At 47.2% G+C, this 21,002-nt stretch overlaps 2 protein-coding genes across 4 annotated transcripts in view; both read left to right on the forward strand.

Annotated features, from left to right (window-relative positions):
• The window catches only part of LOC309544779 (lamina-associated polypeptide 2, isoforms alpha/zeta-like), a gene marked incomplete at both ends in the record, with an annotated part of 31,627 nt that extends 13,614 nt beyond the window's left edge, over nt 1–18,013 (forward strand). Inside the window, 2 exons of the mRNA XM_082243749.1 lie at nt 5,984–6,974; nt 17,937–18,013. Of these exons, the coding sequence (XP_082099875.1) occupies nt 5,984–6,974; nt 17,937–18,013 (1,068 nt within the window). The remainder of the gene's footprint in view (nt 1–5,983; nt 6,975–17,936) is intronic.
• The window catches only part of ATP8A1 (ATPase phospholipid transporting 8A1), a 473,872-nt gene that overhangs the window by 136,308 nt on the left and 316,562 nt on the right, over nt 1–21,002 (forward strand). The gene's annotated exons all lie outside the window — the stretch shown is intronic.

Raw genomic sequence — 21,002 nt, forward strand, 5'->3', positions numbered from 1 at the left:
CTGAGGGGCGCTGTTGCGCTGGGGGATTACACACTAAAAAAAAAAAGTTTTTTTCTTTTGCAATTCTTGTTTGCTGGCAAGTGTTCTTGGATTAGTCATGGACCCTGCCACACATGTATCCCCACCTGATCCCCTCGAGGTGGCCGCAGGACCCTCCAGTTCCCCACTTACTATTGATGCATTGTCAGCGGTTTTGGAGTCTTTTGTATCCCGGGTGGAGGTGGCCTGTCAGGGACGGGGGGCAAGAAAGCGACCCCCGCCTACCCCGATTTCATCTGACACTTCAGATACAGATTCTGAGCCTGTCACTGCAGCTGCAGGTCCCTCTTCTGGGGCTTGTGTCTCGGGTACGGTCTCCTCAGACAGTGAGGAGGACGTTTCTGCCTCCGCCATAGCACAAGAAGAAGCGTTGGTGGATGCACTAGTTGTGTCTTTCCGGGAAACCTTAAGTCTTGAGGTTACACCGGCAGAGGTAGCTGATACTGAAATTCCTTTTGGTACTAGCAAGCCTACCAAGACGGCGAAGGTGTTTCCCTTGCTCAAGTGTTTTGGTAATCTAATTAAAGAGGAATGGGGTCGTCCAAAACGAACCCCTGGTGTTTCCAAACGCATTGCTAGGCGCTATCCGTTTGAGGAATCCCTCCTTAAAAAATAGACGGTACCACCATTGGTGGATTCACAGATTTCCAGACTAAATAAAGCTACTGTTATTCTGTTGGAGGACGCTCCGTCCTTTAGGGATCCGGTGGATCGTAAGGTGGAAGCCGTGTCCCTCTTCATTTTTTCCCTGATAGGGTCAGCCTTTTGGCCAGTGGTTGCCATTGGTTTAGTTTCACAAACATTGACAGAATGGACCAAGTTGTTACGCCGTGACCTAGAGGGGAGAAGTATCCCCCCGGCAGTATCGGATTTGCTCGAGCAGATGATACAAGGGCTACAGTTTGTCTGTGACGCCGCTCTGGACGCCACTCCATTGTTGGGGCGTGCATCGATTTCAGCAGTGGTCCTCAGGCGTGTATTGTGGTTAAAGTGCTGGTCGGCGGATCAAGGTTCCAAAAAAGCCTTGGCTAATCTTCCCTTTCAAGGGAATCACCTGTTTGGGGCCACCTTGGATGAGATTATTAAGAAGCTCACTGGGGGCAAGAGCACTTTTTTGCCACAGACTGCTAAGGGTAAAGGACCTCGTCACAGACGGGGACCTTCCTTTTCCGCTCATAAAGTTTTTTCGTTCCGCTGGGGCGGGCGATAAGGCGAAGCCCTCCAAAGCCCCTCCAGGGGGTTTCAAAGGGCGCTGGTCGGCTAAACAAAAGTCCGGCTCTCCCAGAGCTGAAGATAAAACCACTAAAGCCTGAAGGTGCGCCCCCACCCATCTCTGGGGTGGGGGGACGTCTTCACCGGTTTCCGGATCCATGGCTTTCCAGAATCCAGGACAAATGGGTTCGCGAGGTCATACGGTCAGGATACAAGATCGAGTTTCGATCACTTCCACTGGTGCGATTCTTCCCTTCCAATATTCGACTATCCCCGGATCGCTTAAAAGCTTTGCGGAGGGCAGTAACGGATTTGATGCAACAAGGAGTGGTAGTTCCCGTTCCTTGGACAGAACGTTTTCAGGGGTTCTATTCGAACCTATTCACAATACCCAGAAAAGAGGGCAAAGTTCGTCCAATTCTGGACTTAAGAGCACTCAATCATTTTGTCCGGGTACAAAAATTCAAGATGGAGTCCATGCGCACAGTAGTGGCCTCCCTGCGACAGGGGGATTTTCTGGCGTCCATAGACATCAAGGATGCCTATCTTCATATTCCCATCTTTGCAGGACATCAGCGTTTTCTTCGCTTTTCCGTAGGAGAGAACCATTATCAGTTTGCGGCGTTACCCTTTGGTCTCGCCACTGCTCCTCGGGTCTTCACAAAGGTGTTGGCCCCAGTTTTGGCGCTGTTGCGACAGCGGGGCATATCGATTCTAGGTTACCTAGACGATCTTCTTCTTCATGCGGAATCTCCGCAGGCTCTGTTGCTAGATTTGGAGATCACTATGATCTCTTTGCAAGAGTTCGGGTGGCTGGTGAACCTGCAGAAGTCATCTCTGGTTCCCACCAGGAGGCTGGAATATCTGGGTCTAATTTTAGACACATCCCTAGCAAAAGTGTTTCTCCCTGCAGAGAAACTCCAGAAGATTCAGTCAACGATTCAGATGTTGCTGTCCGTCAACTGGCCTTCCCTTCGGACTTGCATGAGGGTCCTGGGACTGATGGTGGCCTCTTTCGAGGCAGTACCGTTTGCCCAGTCTCATACCCGAATCCTTCAAAAGGAGATTCTTCTCAAATGGAATCGGAATCCCGATTCCCTGGACAATCGGATCCGGCTGAGCAAGTGGGCCAGGGAGTCTCTGGTCTGGTGGCTTCGGTCTCCGATGCTCAGCCAGGGGAAGTCATTTCTTCCGATATACTGGACGATTGTCACCACGGATGCCAGTCTATCCGGATGGGGAGGAATTCTCGGCAGATTATCTGCTCAGGGACTTTGGTCCCTGGAAGAATCCAGGTTACCGATAAATGTGTTGGAACTGAGAGCGATCAGACTTTGTCTGATTCACTGGACCGAGCAGCTCCGGGGCAGCCCGGTTCGGATCCAGTCAGACAATGCCACGGCCGTGGCTTACGTCAATCACCAAGGGGGCACCAAGAGTGCTCTGGCGGCCATAGAAGTGGCCAGCATTCTTCATTGGGCGGAACGGTTTGTTCCAGCTCTCTCCGCGTTATTCATTCCGGGGGTGGAAAATTGGCAGGCAGATTATCTCAGCCGTCAGATTCTGGATCAAGGGTAATGGTCTCTTCATCCAGAAATATTTCACCAACTGTGCCTTCGTTGGGGCACCCCGGATGTGGATCTGTTGGCATCTCGGCTCAACAGGAAGGTGCAGAGGTTTGTAGCTCGCTCCCGCGATCCTCTAGCAGACGCGCTGGTCGCCCCGTGGGGGCAGTATCGGCTACTGTATGCCTTCCCTCCTCTCAAGTTGCTGCCGAAACTTCTTCGCAGGATAGAGGTGGAGGGAATTCCAGTCATCCTGGTGGTTCCGGATTGGCCCCGTCGGGCCTGGTATGCCGACCTGGTCAGACTGATCGCGTACGTCCTGTGGCGACTTCCTCTCAGGGAGGACCTGCTGTCTCAGGGACCGATCTTCCATCCTGCTTTACGATCGCTGGCTTTAACGGCCTGGCTGTTGAGACCCAGGTGCTGAAGGACAAGGGTTTGTCAGCTTCAGTCATTCCTACTCTAATTAAAGCAAGGAAAGCGACTTCCAGAAAAGTCTATCATCGCACATGGAAGTCTTATATTGCGTGGTGTGAATCCCTTGGATTTCCTCCACGTGCCTATTCGGTGACCCGAATCTTGGCTTTTCTGCAACAGGGGGTTGAGCAGAAGCTGGCATTGAGTACTATCAAGGGTCAGGTTTCAGCGTTAGCAATCTTCTTTCAGAAGCCTTTGGCTACTCATTCCTTGGTGCGGAATTTCATCCAGGGGGTGCGGCACCTGGCTCCACCGGTGCACGCACCCTTACCGCCCTGGGATCTTAATTTGGTGTTGTCGGTTCTTCAGAAACCTCCCTTTGAAAATATTAGGGAGATTCCCTTGCTTACGTTATCCCAGAAGGTGGCCTTCTTGGTGGCCATCACTTCTGCACGCAGGGTGTCAGAACTGGCCGCATTATCTTGTCGTTCCCCATATCTGGTGGTTCATAAGGATAAGGTGGTTCTTCGTCCGAATCCATCCTTCCTTCCTAAAGTGGTTTCAGAGTTTCATCTGAATGAAGATATTGTGTTACCTTCCCTGTGTCCTAAGCCCAGTCATCCTCGGGAGTTTGCGTTACATTCCTTGGATGTGGTTCGGGCAATCAGGGTATACTTGAAAACTACGGACTCGTTTCGTAAGACGGATTCACTTTTTGTGATCACGGATGGCCCCAAAAAAGGGTTGCCTGCATCTGCCGCCACTATCTCCAGATGGATCAGACAGACGGTGGTACAGGCTTATTCTATTAAGGGTCGGAATCCTCCGTTCCCTGTTAAGGCGCACTCCACTCGGGCGCTTAGTGCTTCCTGGGCCTTCCGCCATCAGGCGTCAGTGGTTCAAGTTTGCAAGGCGGCTACCTGGTCGTCGGTTCATACCTTTACAAAATTTTATAAAGTTGATGTGATGGCATCGGCGGATGCCTCTTTTGGTCGCAAGGTTCTGCAGGCCGCAATTTGAGGAGACCGTTGGTCTACCTCGAGGGTTTTTTCTGTTGGGTTTTCAGTTGAGTCTCATCCTTTTGTCTGATGAGCCTTTAAGACTTCTAGTCGGCACCGGTTGGGCCTTCTGGATTTGAATTTTGATTTCTGTTATCCCACCCCTCATTTGTGGCACTGCTTTGGGATGTTCCAATTTGATATTAATCAAGAGGACTGCGTCTGTCAATGAGCGACAGCGAAAAATGGATTTTTGTAAGATCTTACCATAAAATCCTTTTCTCTTAAGCTCATTGACAGACGCAGTACCCGCCCCTCTATCTTGAGTTGGGTTGGGTTAAATTCTCTGACTCTGCTTTGTGACATAACTGACATCCTGTAGCAGAGAGAGAGAGGATATACCCTCTGGGACTGCCCCTAAGGTGTGGCCAGCACGTTTTCTTCTGCCTAGTGTCCTACTCCTGTAGAGGGCAGTATAACCGAATTTGATATTAATCAAGAGGACTACGTCTGTCAATGAGCTTAAGAGAAAAGGATTTTACGGTAAGATCTTACAAAAATCCATTTTTTCTCAGATCGCCTTTCAGGACAGCACCTGGAGAGAGCGCAGCTCCACCCAATCCACAGGAAACACTGCAAATAAAAACTCCTCCTCTTCCACCATGCCTCAGTCATTTGTGTTTCCTCCGCCATGGTGGAAGCATTGCAGGAGCTATGTGGAAGGGCTGCACTCTCTCCAGGGGGAGAGAAGGATTTGTTGCCCAGTTTTTGTTTGCTGTTTCAGCATGGAGACCATCCCAGCTCCCCTCCCTGGAGTGTCAAAGGGGGTATGCTCCGGAGCCTCTCACCTCGTTCGCTCAGGGGAGCTGAAACCCATCGGAGGATCCGGTCCGGGCGTCAGAGGTCCGCGCTTCGGCCGGTCGGCGGGCGGGGAGCCGCTTTTGGCATTCGAATCTCCCGCACTTTCGGACTCTGATCCCGGGGACGCGCGGCGTCACTTCCGGTGGACGGGACTTCCGGTGGGGGCGTGGCGGCGTTTGCTCCAACCGCAATACACGCAGGGGTCAGAGGCAGGTCACGAGGTCGGCGCTTCCGCTTCCGGTCCACAGAGGAGGACGCGGGAAGCGGTATTTAAATGGAGAGATCTGCCAGCAAGCTGCGCTTTTCAACAACATGGAGGAAAAGTCTGCAGCGACGGTGGAAGCAGGCACCGCCAGCGCCGGCCAAGCTCAGGTAGGAGAGGTGCAGTGGTGCCTCTTTTTTCTTTACTGTGTGAGCTTTTATTGTGGGGTTTCTTCCTTCCTCCTTTGGAGCCTGCCCTGTAGACTGAGTAACTGTTCCCAGTCTAACAGGATATATATGCATCTGGGAGTCTTTTCTTCTGATCCTTTTTGGTGTGGGTCACGATTTTCTCCCTTGCAAGAAATCACTAGGTGGTGGTTTTCTTTTATAGTGGTTATTGGGCTTTCATGGTGGCTTTTTCTTTACTAGGTTAAAGCCACAGTGAAGACAAGAGCCCCAGCATCAAGGAAATGCCCTTCATGCAAGAATCCACTCAGAGATTCCTGGGTGAAGCCACTTTGTAAAGCATGTATTGCTGACCTTGTGAAGGAAGAGTCTAGTCAGCAGAATAATGAATTCATATCTTCATTTAAAGAACTCACAGACACCTTGTCCTCAGTTCGTTCCCTGTTATCCAGGACGCCACAAGTTCTATCAGATTCCCAACAAACGGGTGGTACATCTTCCCAGCCGTCTACTTCTAAGTCTGCAGTGTCAAGCGATTCAGAAGATGAGGGGGAGAGTGCTCTCTGTTCCATCAGGGATTCAGAGGAGGAAGAGAAGGAAGAGGTGGCTAGTTCTTCCAGATACAAATTATCCTTGGAAGAGGTTGATGAGTTGCTGAAAGCGATTTACACCACGTTGGAAATCGCAGAAGAAAAGGTGCAAGTTTCACTTCATGACAGAATGTACCAGGGCCTTGAACAGACAAAGCGCAGGGTTTTTCCTGTTCATAAAGTCCTTACGGAATCTATTGAAAAAGAGTGGAAGGACCCAGAGAGGGCCCCTTTTTTTTCTAAATCCCTAAGAAGGAGATTTCCGTTTGAAGAGGATACGGCGCACCTATGGAACAAGAAGCCCAGAGTGGATGCTGCTTTTTCTCAGGTGTCTCGCCGCACGGATTTGGCGTTCGAGGACATGGGTGTTCTGAAAGACGCCATGGATAAAAGGGCAGATTCTCTCCTTAAAAAGGCTTGGGATTCCTCTACGTCCAGCCTTAAGCCGGCCATGGCCTCCACGGTGGTAGCCAGAAATCTTGAGTGCTGGCTCGAACAACTTAAAGGGCATGTGGAGGCTGGAACAGCAAGGAAAGATCTCCTGGATTCATTTCCGCTGCTCCTAAAGGCAGTAAAATATATGGCCGATGCTTCTGCTGAGTCTATCAAAATGTCTGCCAGGTCAGCAGCCCTCGTCAACTCTGCCAGGAGGGCGGTCTGGTTGAAAACCTGGACAGGTGATTCAGCTTCTAAGGTGAAACTCTGTGGTTTACCTTTTGCCGGTGACTTGCTTTTCGGGCCTGAATTGGAAGCAATTCTTGACAGAACGGCGGATAAGAAGAAGGCCTTTCCGTCAAAAAAGAAATCGCCTCCTAAGAAGAGATTTCGTTCTGTTCAACAAACCAACAGAGGTCGTGAACAAGATCAGAGATCAAGATGGACCTCCCATAAAGGCAAAGGGAAAGGTGGAGTCCTCTTTAGACCACCTGACCAGGCCAATAAAAGCAAGTGACAACAGTCTTCCAGTGGGAGGAAGGCTGTTATGGTTCCTCCCACGTTGGGAAGAGGTATCCGCAAGCCCCTTTGTAAAGAATATAGTGGCTCAAGGATACAAACTGGAGTTTTCGGAGACACCTCCAAGCAGATTCCATGTTACTCCCCTTCCAAGGGATCCGGAAGAGGCTTCCTCAATGATGTCTCTTTTACAAGAGCTGATTCAACAGGAAGTGATTATCCAAGTCCCCGAGGGGCAACAAGGCCGTGGGTTTTATTCTCAGATCTTTCTAGTGAAAAAACCCTCAGGCAAGTACCGAATGATCCTAAATTTGAAAATCCTAAACAGATCAATTCGGTGCAAGCACTTCAGGATGGACACCATTTATTCAGTGACCAAACTGTTGTCCCCAAACTGTTTCATGGCATCCTTGGATCTGAGGGACGCTTACCTGCACATCCCAATAAATCAGGAGTGCCAGAAATTCCTAAGGCTGGCGGTCAATCTCGGGGAATCGGTCTGGCATCTGCAGTTCAGGGCCCTCCCCTTTGGCCTCTCATCTTCTCCAAGGGTGTTTACCAAGGTAATGGCGGATGCCCTAGAGCCATTAAGGCTGAGGGGTATTTCAATTGTCCCTTACCTGGACGATCTGCTAATTTTTGCAGAGTCCAAGAGCCAGACGTTGGTACACCTTCAGGAGACTCAGGACCACCTAGAGAGTCTGGGGTGGCTCATGAATTTGGAGAAATCCAGCTTGATTCCATCTCAGCAGATAAAATTTCTGGGATACAGAATAGATTCGGTCCTCCAGAAGGTGTTTCTACCTCAAGAAAAGATCGAGAAGACTCAGAACGCAGTTGCTCGATTACAAACCAATCATCAGGTTACTGTCAGGTCGGCCATGGCAGCTTTGGGCTTGCTCACAGCCGCTATCCCTGCAGTGCAGTGGGCAAGACTGCATTCCCGTCTTCTCCAGAGAGACATTCTGCAGAGTTGGTCATACCCGGAACATCTGGAGAAATCCATCAGAATCTCCACGAAAGCAAAGAGATCTCTGTGGTGGTGGAGGAATTCCAGAAATCTGGAAGAAGGTCTGCAATGGACTTTCCAGACGAACAAACGTCTGACGACGGATGCCACTTCGTGGGGTTGGGGAGCCCACCAGGAAGGCCGGACGATGCAAGGGACATGGTCCAAAGCAGAGTCCAGGAAATCATCCAACTGGCGGGAGTTGAAAGCCATCCTTTTGGGTCTTTGGTCCTTTCAACAGACAGTCAGGGGCCATCATGTGCAAGTTCTGTCGGACAACATGACAGCAGTGGCCTACGTGTCAAAGCAAGGAGGCACAAGAAGCAGACAGCTATCAGATCTGGCAATACAGCTACTCTCCTGGGCGGAGAAAAATCTAGCCTCTCTGACAGCGGTGCATCTGAAGGGGTCACAAAACCTTCTAGCAGATCTGCTGAGCAGGAAAAAGGTGTTGGAATCAGAATGGAGTCTGAATCAAGAAGTATTCATGCAGATCGTGGAAGTCTGGGGTCTTCCCCAAATAGATTTGTTCGCTTGTCAACAGAACAACAAAGTCCAAAGATTCTTTTCCCTACACAGGGAGGATCAGGACTGGGGCTTGGATGCTCTAGCCCATCCATGGGACTTCCGTTTGTCTTACGCGTTCCCTCCATTCCAACTGATTCCGTTGGTTCTCAAAAAGTTCAGGGAAGAAAAGACCAACTTGATTCTGATTACACCTTACTGGCCAAAGAGACCTTGGTTCGCCCTCCTGCTGAATCTTGCCTCAGAACCTCCCTGGAAACTTCCGTACAGGAGAGATCTTTTGACACAGGGGAACCTAGTGTACCCAGAACTGGACCGCTTACAACTGACAGCGTGGTTACTGAAGAAGACATCTTGAGAGCCAGAGGCCTGTCAGAAAAAGTTATCTCCACCCTTCTCTCCAGCAGGAAGAAGGTGACTAGGGATATTTACTTGAAAGTCTGGAGAAAATACAACTTTTGGTGTTCCAGCAAAAATTTTGAATTAAAAAATTTAATTTCAGTGCTTGAGTTCCTCCATGAGGGAATGGAGAAAGGACTAGCAGCAAGTACTTTAAAGACGCAAGTAGCGGCTCTTTCAGTTTTTTTCGAAAAGACTTTGTCCCAAGAGACTCTAATCATTCGTTTTTTCAAGGCATTAGCCCGCAACAGGCCAATAGCCCTTAAAGTATTTCCCAAATGGGATTTGACCATTGTGTTACAAGGTTTGACTAAGTTTCCTTTTGAACCTTTAAAAGAGGCTTCCCTGAAGAATTTAATTTTGAAGACCATCTTTTTGATAGCAATAACCTCGGCCAGGAGGATCAGTGAGATCCAGGCCCTCTCAATTTCAGACCCTTTTTTGACAATTTTTGCAGATCAAGTAGTCCTAAGAACGGACCCAGCCTTTCTTCCAAAGATTGCTTCATCTTTTCATAGATCACAAGAAATTGTCTTACCAACTTTCTCCTCAACTCCTAGTAATACTCGGGAAGAATCCTTTCATACCTTGGATGTGAGGAGATGCTTACTTCAGTTCCTCCTGGTAACTAAGGAATTTAGAAAGACAAATGCATTATTTGTCATCTTCTCAGGGTCCCGTATAGGAGAAAAAGCATCAAAGAGCACTTTAGGCAAATGGCTCAGATGGGCAATTGAACAGGCTTATGTAGCTCAAGGAGAAGAACCTCCAGAAGGCATCTTGGCGCATTCTACAAGGTCTGTGGCAACCTCATGGGCTGAAAGGGCCGGTGCTTCGCCTGATCAAATCTGCAAGGCAGCTACCTGGTCCAGCTATTCAACCTTTATTAGACATTACAGGTTGGACTTGTTGTCAGCTCAGGATCAAGCCTTTGGCAGAAAAGTTCTGCAGGCAGTGGTCCCACCCTAAGTGTAAGTTACTCGCTTATCCTCTCCAGGTGCTGTCCTGAAAGGCGATCTGAGAAAACCTTAGTTACTTACCGGTGACGGTATTTCTAAGAGCCTTTCAGGACAGCAGCAGCTACCCCCCCTTGGTTTTGTTTATAATATAATTTGTAAATGTTTAACCTGTGGTAGTTTATGTTTTCCAGCATGTCGGAGGCTACTATATGACTGAGGCATGGTGGAAGAGGAGGAGTTTTTATTTGCAGTGTTTCCTGTGGATTGGGTGGAGCTGCGCTCTCTCCAGGTGCTGTCCTGAAAGGCTCTTAGAAATACCGTCACCGGTAAGTAACTAAGGTTTTCTTTTTTAATGAGTTTATTTGTACTCCCTGTACCCTCCGGATCCAGTGAGCTTCCATCCTTAATGTGGGCATCTGAAGCCCACTTGGAGTTTCTTCCGGGAAATGGTGCCGCTGGCTATCTAGCGTGCACCTCCCAATCTCACGCCTGCGCAGTGTGAACCGAGTGCGGCACACTTGGTGTATTGCAGGTTGCCCATTGACTCCTGGAAATTATGACACACATCCCAGGAGCCAATGGGCGGTGGGATATAATGTACCTCGCCACAAGGATGTACAGCAAAGGTGGATCTTTAGTGACCCAAAAAAAAACCCCAAAACATTCTGAACCTTTATGGCACTGTAACCAGCAATGCCAGGGGCCAAATACAGGGTGGAACTCCACTTTAGGGTAGCACTCCAGCCAAAACTTTAGCAATGGAAAAGTGATGAAAGATTTATTCTCCTTTTGATTCTTATTCCTGTCCTGTGTGATTTCCTGGACGTTTTCTTGCTTTCATCTGGAATAGGGGAGGAAGGAGCTTTCTCAGCTAAGCAGACCCTCCTGTCTGTATGACTGAGCGAAGGGCAAATGGATTCCGGGAAGTGCTACATGAATCATCTGCCCTTACTCAAGATAGCCACGGCTAGAAATGCTAGGGGGGTGTATTTCAAAGTGATTTCTCAACAAAATAAAGCATTGAGACATGGAGGGATGAGTGTGTGTAGAATATTAAAAATGAAATAAAAAGCTTTTTTGCTGCTTAGATACAGTTAAAGTGATACTAAAGTCTTGTTTTTTTTTTTTTTTCATTAAAAATAACAAACATAATATACTTGGCTGCTCTGTGTAGTGGTTTTGCACAGAGCAGCCCAGGTCCTCCTCTTCTTGGGTCTCTCTTTGGTGCTCCTGGCCCCTCCCTCCTGTTGAGTGCCCCCACAGCAAACAGCTTTCTATAGGGACAACTAAGCTGAGCCGCAGCTCCATGTGTCCATTTAGAAACAAAGCCATGGCCCAGCCCCACCCCCTTTTCTCCTCATTGTCTCACTGACGTTGACCGCCGTGGGAGCCTGTGTTGCCGCGCTGTGGTCTCAGCCAATAAGGTGGGAGAATCCCAGACAGCCGAGTCTTTTGTGCAACATCGCTGGATCTAGATGGACCTCGGGTAAGTAAAAGCACACAGAAGGCTTTTTATCCTAATGCATAGATTGCATTAATGCATTAAGATAAAACAACTTTCTGCCTTTACAACCCCTTTTTAAGTTCTGCTTTAAAAAAGGAAGTAAACCATGTGATTGGTAACCATGCCTAACACCACCCACCACTGCCCTCCTACATGCATGCACGCTGGTGTGAACAAGCCCTTAAAGTATAAGTAAATTATTGCGGTCTGTCACTGTTAAGGACATTCCACCTCTCTATCTATCCTGTTTACCATTATCAATAAAAGTGAAAGTTTAAAAAAATATAAAATTCTGGGATGTCCCCAGGACAGTAAGAGGGGAAATCTTCCATTGTGGACACTAGTTCTGGTGATCTGAGGGCCCCACGGGATTCGCTTAATTTGCAGGGATTTCTTCTCACTTCCTGTTTGGGTATGGGACAGGAAGTGAAGGGAAATCTTTGCAATGGCACACAGATGGCAAAAGAAAATCTGGTAGGGGATAACCCTCCTTTACTCTATCCAAAATAAAAAGTTTTGCCTATAGTTCTACTTTAATCCCAAATATGAAAGAAAATGTGACAGGATGTTTCATTCCAATGTATAAACGTGAATGGACGATTGCACAGAAATGCTTTCTATACAGTTTTATAGAAGTGGGTTGTCTTCTAGATACTTCTAGAAAAGAAAAACAGACTTTAAAATTCATGCTGTTTTCAAATCACTTTTCCCACTGTTACTCAGTAGTCCAAGTCACAGACTCCAGTACCATTTTCATTGTTAGGGAAAAAAGACAATTTGTGTGTTTTGGAAGTGAAGTACAACCGTTAAATGAGCTAAACAAAATCACAGTATGTGGTGTGATTTCTGAACTCTGACGAAGCTCCAGCTCTTTGAATTATGATGTAGTTATCTGACAAGAATAGGAGCCGAGTCTCCAGCGTGTCTGCTCTGGGCTCATGTGACTTCCATTCAGTCTGGTACACAGTTAATGAGCTTTCCTTATGTAGCGTCGGAAATGGTTTTGTGTACTGTTGCTGAACTGTGAATGTGGAAGGGACCATAGAGCAATATCTCGACATCTGGACTGCAGGCTTGTGTGACACATTACTTGTGCTTCATTTTATGATCATTAAAATTATGTGTTAAAATAAGCGAGGGCCCATGTAGGTTTTGTCTTCAATTACTTTTTGTATTTTTATGATGTGTCTCTATTCCATAATGGCTAAATACTGGGGAATCAGCTGGTGTTGTACAATAAGTAAGAGGTAATCATGTTAAAGGCAGTCGTTGGCCAAGAAATCCTTGAACAGGCAACACTTCTCTAATTAAAGTGCCTCATTCCTGCTGATCTATATTTGCCTGGCACAAACAGCAGAGTCACAAGCTTCCATCTCTCTATAGGTTTTCTCTATAGTTTATTGACAGACGCAGCTCCTTATCTTCATGACTCATAGGGTTATGCTCCTCCTGGGAATAGGCACTAGGCAGGAAAAAAAACATAACCACGCCTATGGGGGCTGTCCCTGCAGGCATAACCCCCTAAGACTCTGCTATCATGAAACAGTTTTGTTCTGCCTAGTGTTAGTAATAGGACCTAGCTCCCTGCTGGGACTTCGGTCTTAGCTGTAACAGGGAAAGTTTGTGATTTTTATTTTTTAACTAGTTAGTTCCTGAGGAACAAGATCCAGAGGAACTACAAGCAACAGCCGGCTGCTGTTTCGCATTGGATAATCTAGATCCTTAAGGTCTCCCAGCCTGGCCAGCGAGCGTGAGCAGGTTATAGTCCAGAACTAGGCCTTGCCACGAAATTAATGGGGACGAGCCTCGCTTGGGCGCATCGACCTGGAACGCCCTGAGTCGCAGCTTCCTTTTGGCTGACAGCGCCCCTATCCCAGGTGGGAGGTGATCTTTTTCATACTGGCGCCCACCTGGTACCGTGGTATGGTGAGTAAAATTGTCCCCCCACACACCCTTGACGGGCCTGGGCCCCTCCCTGGAATGGTCGGACCTTAGGGGCTCCCTCAGTTCCCTGGCACCCCGGAGGACTAATCTTGGCATTCCCCAACCCCTAGCAGGTTTTACCTTTTGGGGGGGTGGAGTAATAATGCGGCCGTTATGGCGCTTATTTGAGGGGGGTGGATTGTCCTGGGTGAGTCCCTGGCTAGGGACCTTTTAGATCCCTATTGTTCTGGGACCCCTTTGGGGAGTCCTGGAGACCGCCTGGCTTGCCGTGGGGGCCGCCATTTTGCTGTGGTTCATGATCTCTGTGTTCCCATTAGTTTGCATGGGCAGCCAATTTCTATACTTCCCTATTAGGAATGTATGAGTGGCCATTTTCTTGAGGTCCTGGGGATGGACAGGCATAAGGCATGGCTTATAATTTATAAAGGCAGAGCTTCTTCCTCTTCCTGTGCAGACAGTGTTAGTTTCGTTTTTACACTGATCAGGCTGGATGCTTCTCTGTGGTCTGGTAATGTTCCTTGGTTTCCCTGTGGGTTTTTTCCTCTTCTGCTCTATTATTACATAATAATCAGGGATTGTGAATCCGCAGGATTATCGGTGAAATCACGTTTTTCGCGGTCTTAAAGGGATATTGAACACACTTTTTTTAATTTATTTTTTATTTGAGCAGTGGAGTCCCAGGATGAAAATTCACCTGCAGACCCCCTGGAAGCGACTGCGGGACCCTCCAGTTCACAGTTGCAGCCAGAAATTGCATTTTTTTTGCAGGTTTTTTCTTGCAAAGCCTGATGTCAAAAGTGAATTTTGTCATTTCTGGTGCTGCCAGCCGCAAACGTCCTCCGCCCTCACCTCCATTGGCAGGATCTTCGGATTCTGAGACCAATATGGTCGCCGCGAACGCAGACCACCTTGAAGGGTCAGTTTCTTTCTTCACATTCTGATGGTGAAGAGGACCTGTCCTCATCAGCCGCTACGCGGGAACACGCATTGGTGGAAGCCCTGATAGTTTCTGTGCAGAAAACCCTAAAGTTGGCTGATGAACCTACAGCATCAGATAAGCAGGTGTCTTTTGGCTCCCGCAAATCTCGTAAATCGGGCAAGGTATTCCCTTGTTCGGAATTGTTTCATACTATTGTGGATGAACAATGTCGACGCATTAAGCACATGTTGGTGGTGCCCAAGCGTTTTGCATGCCGTTATTCTTTTACGGAGGCTGTGTCCAATAGGTAGACTGTACCACCGAAAGTGGATTCTCCAGTAGCCGGGTTGAATAAATCGATTCTGGTACCGGTGGATATGTCTCCAACCTTTTCAGATGCCGTGGATAGATGGGTGGAATTCTTGTCCCCCCATTTACATGTGGTAGCAGGTCACATGTTAAAGGCTACCTTTGTGAATGTTTTAGTAGCGCAGATTGCTACTGAATGGGTGAAGTTACCGAAAAGTAACTTGGGACAACACGGCTTCCCCCTGCGGTACTGGAACTAATAGACTAGTTGACCCAAGCCCTGGTGTTCATGTGTGATATGTCCCTGGACTCAACTTTGTTGCTGGCAAGGACATCAGCTATTAGGCACATGGTATGGCTACAATGCTGGTCGGCTGACCAGGCTTCGTCTGTGACTGATCTTCCTTTTACAGGGGAGAGGCTGTTTGGATCCTCCCTGGACGAGTTGATCAAAGTTATCAAGTGGGGTAAGAGCACTAATCTGCCCCAATCCTCTAAGGGCAGGGCACGGCATACTAGGCGGCGGCTTTCCTTTACTGCTCACAAATGTCTTTTTTGTGCCTCCGGGTCCCATGAAAAAGGTAAACCATTTAGGTCTTCTTGGGGTTCCAAGAAGCCATGGTTGGGAAAATCTAAGTCCGGCCAATGTGGACCTGCAGACAAGTCCTTGGCTGCATGAAGGGGCGCCCTCACCCAAGTCTAGGGTGGGGGTACATCTGCCATTCTTTCAGGAACCCTGGACCTTCTAGGTTCAGGACAAATGGGTTCACAAACTGATCTGATTAGGATACAAGTACTAATTCCGGTCTCGTCTGTCGGACAGGTTCTTCCCATCCAATCTTCAATAATCCCCAGTCTGGTTAAGGGACTTGCGAAGGGCGGTACACAACTTGCTGTGACAAGGAGTAATTGTGTCCGTTCCCGCTCAGGAACGTTTTCAGGGGTTTTATTCAAACCTATTCACCGTGCGCATAAAAGAAGGCAAGGTGCGTCCCATCCTGGATCTCAAGGCCCTGAACCGCTTTGTGCGGGTACAGAGGTTTCGTATGGAGTCCATGCGCAGGGTAGTAGCGTCTCTGCATCAGGGAGATTTCTTAGCCTCCATAGATATAAAGGACGCATATCTACACATCCCTATTTACGCTAGACATCAGCGGTAGCAGAGGAGCATTATCAATTTACCAAGGTACTAGCATCGGTTTTAGCATTGCTGCACCGACGGGGATGGCGGTACTGGGGTACCTGGACGATCTCCTGTTGAGTGCGGACTCTCATTCAGCCTTGTTGGGGGATTTGACGATCACGGTCGGAACTCCTGTAGGAGTTTGGTTGGAACATCAATTTCAAGAAATTTGCGCTGACTCCAAATCTGAGACTGGATTATCTGGGCTTGACTCTGAATCAGCCTTGGCAAGGCTTTTTATTCCCCCGGAAAAGCTGCAAAAGTTGCAGGGGGCGATTCAGTTGTTGCTGGACAACACTCTGTCCTCTCTACAAGTTTGCATGCGAGCCCTATGGTCTGATGGTATCGACCTTCGAGGCAGTTCCGTTGTTTTGGACGGTGGTAACCACGGATGCCTGCCTGTCTGGCTGGGGTGGGGGGTGCTGGGGAAGCTCTATGCCCAGAGTACCTGGACGATGGAAAAGTCAAAACTTCCCGATAAATATTTTGGAGCTCAGAGCGATAAAGCTTTGTCTGAGTCATTGGACGACTCGTCTGCAAGGTTGTCCGGTTTTTATTCAATCAGACAAAGCCACGGCTGTGGCTTACATCAATCACCAAGGAGGCACCAGGAGTGTCTTGGTGGCCAAGAAGGTGGCTGAGATTCTGGCCTGAGCTTTGTTCCAGCCCTTCTTGCTGTACACATTCCAGGTTTGGAAAACTGGCAAGGGGATTACCTTAGTCGTCAGGTGTTGAATCAAGGGGAGTGGTCCCTATACCCAGGGGTGTTCCGCCTCCTATGTGTTCAGTGGGGGACTCCTGAGGTCTATCTATTTGCCATTGCCTCAACAAGAAGGTGCAGAGATTCATAGCCAGGTCTCAAGATCCTCTGGCCGATGCCACAGACGCACTGGTGGCTCCCTGAGGTCGGTATTGGCTGATTTATGCATTTCCCCCATTGAAACTCCTGCCGAGGCTTCTGCGCAGGATAGAGGTGGAAAACATTCCGGTCATTATTGATGGCTCCACACTGGCCTTGACTGGTGTGAATCGATGAAGGTGCACCTTCGCTTGTTTTCGATCGCTAGGGTTTTGGCCTTTTTGCAGAAAGGGGTTGAACAGCGGTTGACTTTGGGTACTATCAAAGGCCAAGTTTCAGCTTTGGCTATATATTTTCAATGTCCGTTAGCCACGCATGTCCTAATCCGGACTTTTATCCAGGGAAGTGCGCAATATGGCTCCTCTGAGGCGATCCCGTTACCTCCCTGGGATCTAAATCTGGTGTTTCTGTTGAAAAAATTCAGGATATATCTCTGCTTTCTTTGTCTCAGAAAGTTGCTTTCTTGGTGACAATCATTTCTGCCCGCAGGGTATCTGAATTGGTGGCGTTGTCTTGCCGCTCGCCTTATCTGCTTGTACACAGGGATAAGGTGGTACTTCAACCTAATCAGTCGTTCCTTCCTAAGGTGGTTTCTGATTTTCATCTGAATGAAGGCATTGTGTTGCCTTCGCTTTGCCCTAAACCTCAGCATCCTAAGGAGTATGCCTTGCATTCTTTGGAGGTGGTTCGGGCGATCAGGGTTTATTTAGAGACCACTGACTCCTTAGAAGCTCAGATGCCCTTTTTGTCTTTACAGATGGACCTCGTAAGGGATTGTCTGCATCTGCTGTGACCATTTCCAGATGGATCAGGCAGACTGTGGTACAGGCCTATTCACTGAGGGGTCAGGTTCCTCCTTTTCCAGTGAAGGCTCATTCTACGAGAACGCTGAGTGCCTCTTGGGCTTTTCGCCATCAGGTGTCGGTGCTACAAGTTTGCAAGGCAGCAACTTGGTCATCTGTTCATACGTTCACAAAATTCTACAAGGTAGATGTGTTGGCATCCGTGGATGCTTCTTTTGGCCGCAAGATTTTGCAGGCAGCAGTTTAAAAGCGAACTCGGTTTAGTTTCTCTTTTGAGGGTTTAATTTTTCTGGGTGCGCTCCAGTTGTTCTGTTACCTGGTTGGCTAAGTTTAGCCATTGGGGACTTACGTTTTGTTTCTGCGTTGTTTCCCACCCCTCATGCTTATACTGCTTTGGGACATCCCTATGAGTCATGAAGATAATTAGCTGCGTCTGTTAATGAACGATAGCGAAAACTGGATTTTTGTAAGACCTTACCATAAAATCCTTTTCTCTGCAGTTCGACAGACGCAGCACCTGCCCATCTACTTCTTAGGTATGAGGTTTTTATGCCTTCTAAACACTGCTTGCAACTAAACTTTGATGATAGCAGATTCTGAGGGGTTATGTCTCCAGGGACAGCCCCCATAGACGTGGTTAGTTTTTTTTTTTCCTGCCTAGTGCCTATTCCTAGAAAGGAGGAGCATAACCCTATGAGTCATGAAGATGAGGAGCTGCGTCTGTCAAACTTCAGAGAAAAGGATTTTACGGTAAGTTCTTACAAAGATCCAGTTTTTGTCACAGATTTAGGCCCCTTACACATGGGGCGCATCTGTTTTGACAGACTCCACTTGCTCAGCGGGGAGATTGCTCAGCTGATCCCCGCTGAGCAGGGGGTTGACAGGTCTGTCTCCACTCACTGTGCAGAGACGGACCTGTCGGAGCTCTGCTCTCCTCTATGGGGAGATCAAATGAAAACGCACAGGCTGCCCGGTTTCATCCGATGTGACCTGCTGGACGGATGGCGAACATATCGCCATCTGCCTGTTTTCAGCGAATCTTGTCGTATTGGATGCCAGGCGGATGTCAGTGGACATCATCCACATAGAGGAGAATGGATATCCCGATCAGGTCCGTCTGATAAGATGGCGGTCTGATCGTATGGAAGGAGCCTTAAAGCAGAACTAAACCCTCCTATCATGCACAGACAAGTTTCCATCTTAATCTGTTTGATCTGCAATTGCCATGGTGCTGCACATATGATTGGTTATGACATCAGCCATTTGATGGCTTGACAGTTTAACCGAGAGCAAAAGCAAATGTGACCGCTATCCTTGTCAGCTTGCCTTCAATATAAGCGTTTGGGGAAACCGTTAACTTGATGGGTTTAGTTCCACTTCAAAGTAGATCTAAACCTTTGCCACCACTTCATGTACACGAGTCACTTAGAAATTTCCTTATTTTTGAAAGAAAAGCACTGTTTTTTTTCAATGAAGATAACATTAAATTAATCATAAATACAGTTAGACATTGTTAATGTTGTAAATGACTATTCTAGCTGGAAATGGCTGATTTTTAATGGAATATCTACATAGGTGTACAGAGGACCATTTCCAGCAGCCATCACTCCTGTGTTCTAATGGTACATTGTGTTAATCGTGTTAAAAGGCTAGTTGATGATTACAAAACCCTTGTGCAATTATGTTAGCACAGCTGAAAACTGTATATGCTGATTAGAGAAACTATAAAACTGGCCTTCCTTTGAGTTAGTTGAGTATCTGGAGCATCAGCATTTTTGGGTTCGATTATACTCTCAAAATGGCCAGAAAAATAGAACTTTCTTTTGAAACTCAACAGTCTATTCTTGTTCTGAGAAATTAAGGTTATTCCATTCGAAAAATTGCCAATACACTGAAGATTTCCTACAATGGTGTGTACTATTCCCTTCAGAGAACAGCACAAACTGGCTCTAACCAGAATAGAAAGAGAAGTTGGAGGCCCCAGTGCACAACTAAGCAAGAGGACAAGTACGTTGGAGTCTCTAGTTTGAGAAATAGATGCCTCACAGGTCCTCAACTGGCAGCTTCATTAAATGGTTCCCGCAAAACGCCAGTTTCAATGTCCACAGTGAAGAGGCGACTCCGGGATGCTGGCCTTCTAGGCAGAGTAGCAAAGAGAAAGCCACCTGAGACTGGCCAATAAAAGGGAAAGATTAAGATGGGCAAAACATAGGCTTTAGACAGAGGAAGATTGAAAAAGTGTTATGGACAGACTAATCTAAGTTTGAGGTGTTTGGATCACACAGAAGAACATTTTTGAGACGCAGGACAAGTGAACAGATGATGGAGAAATGCCTGACATCATCTGTCAAGCATGGTGGAGGTAATGTCTGGGGCTGCTTTGGTACTGGTAAAGTGGGAGATTTGTACAAGGTTAAAGGGATTTTGAATAAAGAAGGCTATCACTCCATTTTACAATGCTATGCCATACCCTGTGGACAGCACTTGATTGGAGCCAATTTTTATCTACAACAGGATAATGACCCAAAGCACACCTCCAAACTATGCAAGAACTATTTAGGAAAGAAGCAGTCAGCTGGTATTCTGTCTGGAATTTAGTGGCCAGCGCAGTCACCAGATCTCAACCCTAATGAGCTGTTGTGGGAGCAGCTTGACCGTATGGTAGGTAAAAAGTGCCCATCAAGCCAATCCAACTTGTAGGAGGTGCTTCAGGAAGCGTGGGGTGACATTTCTTCAGATTACCTCAACAAATTGACAGCTAGAATGCCAATGGTCTGCAAGGCTGTAATTGCTGCAAATAGAGATTAATTTGATGAAAGCAAAGTTTGAAGGACAAAATTATTTAAAATAAAAATCATTATTTCTAACCTCATCAATGTCTTGACTATATTTTCTATTAATTTTGCAACTCATTTGATGAATAAAAGTGTGAGTTTTAATGGAAAACATAGAATTGTCTGGGTGACCCCAAACTTTTGAACGGTAGTGTATAGAACTATACATGTATAGTTCAGTCATTCCTATTTGAAAAAGTTAGGAGGAGTGTAGGGGGTGGAACATGGTTAGAAAGGGTGGATTAGCATATTTACAGATGACAACGAAGAGCATTATTGGAATTCTAGCCCAGTGATATCCTAGCATAGTTAACATCAATTGTAGTCCAGACTGGTTTTGTGGCAGTTTCAATGCCATTGTGTTAGATGTGTAATTGAAACAAATTGTGACACTGAAATCTGATTACAGGTTGGACCCGTAGGTATTTTTTTTTTTTTTTAAAGAAAAGGCAAATGTATAACTAAATGTCACTTTTCCATGAGGAGCCGGTCTTTTGTAACATTGTAACATATGTTTTGTGCTGCCAACAAGCCTTTAAAATTGAAAGTCTCGTTCACACCATGTCCATTGAGCTGTGTTGATCTGCAAACATCAATGTAAGTGAATAAAGAAAAAAACAATTGTTTTCTATGTGCCCTGTCCACATCGTAAAACACAATTTTTTGATGTTTTTGCGCTACATGTCACAGCTAATATCTGCGGTGAACAAACTTGACGGAAGTGTCAGATTG

This window comes from Pelophylax lessonae (assembly GCF_965119305.1).
Source record: "Pelophylax lessonae genome assembly, chromosome: 1".
Taxonomy (NCBI): domain Eukaryota; kingdom Metazoa; phylum Chordata; class Amphibia; order Anura; family Ranidae; genus Pelophylax; species Pelophylax lessonae.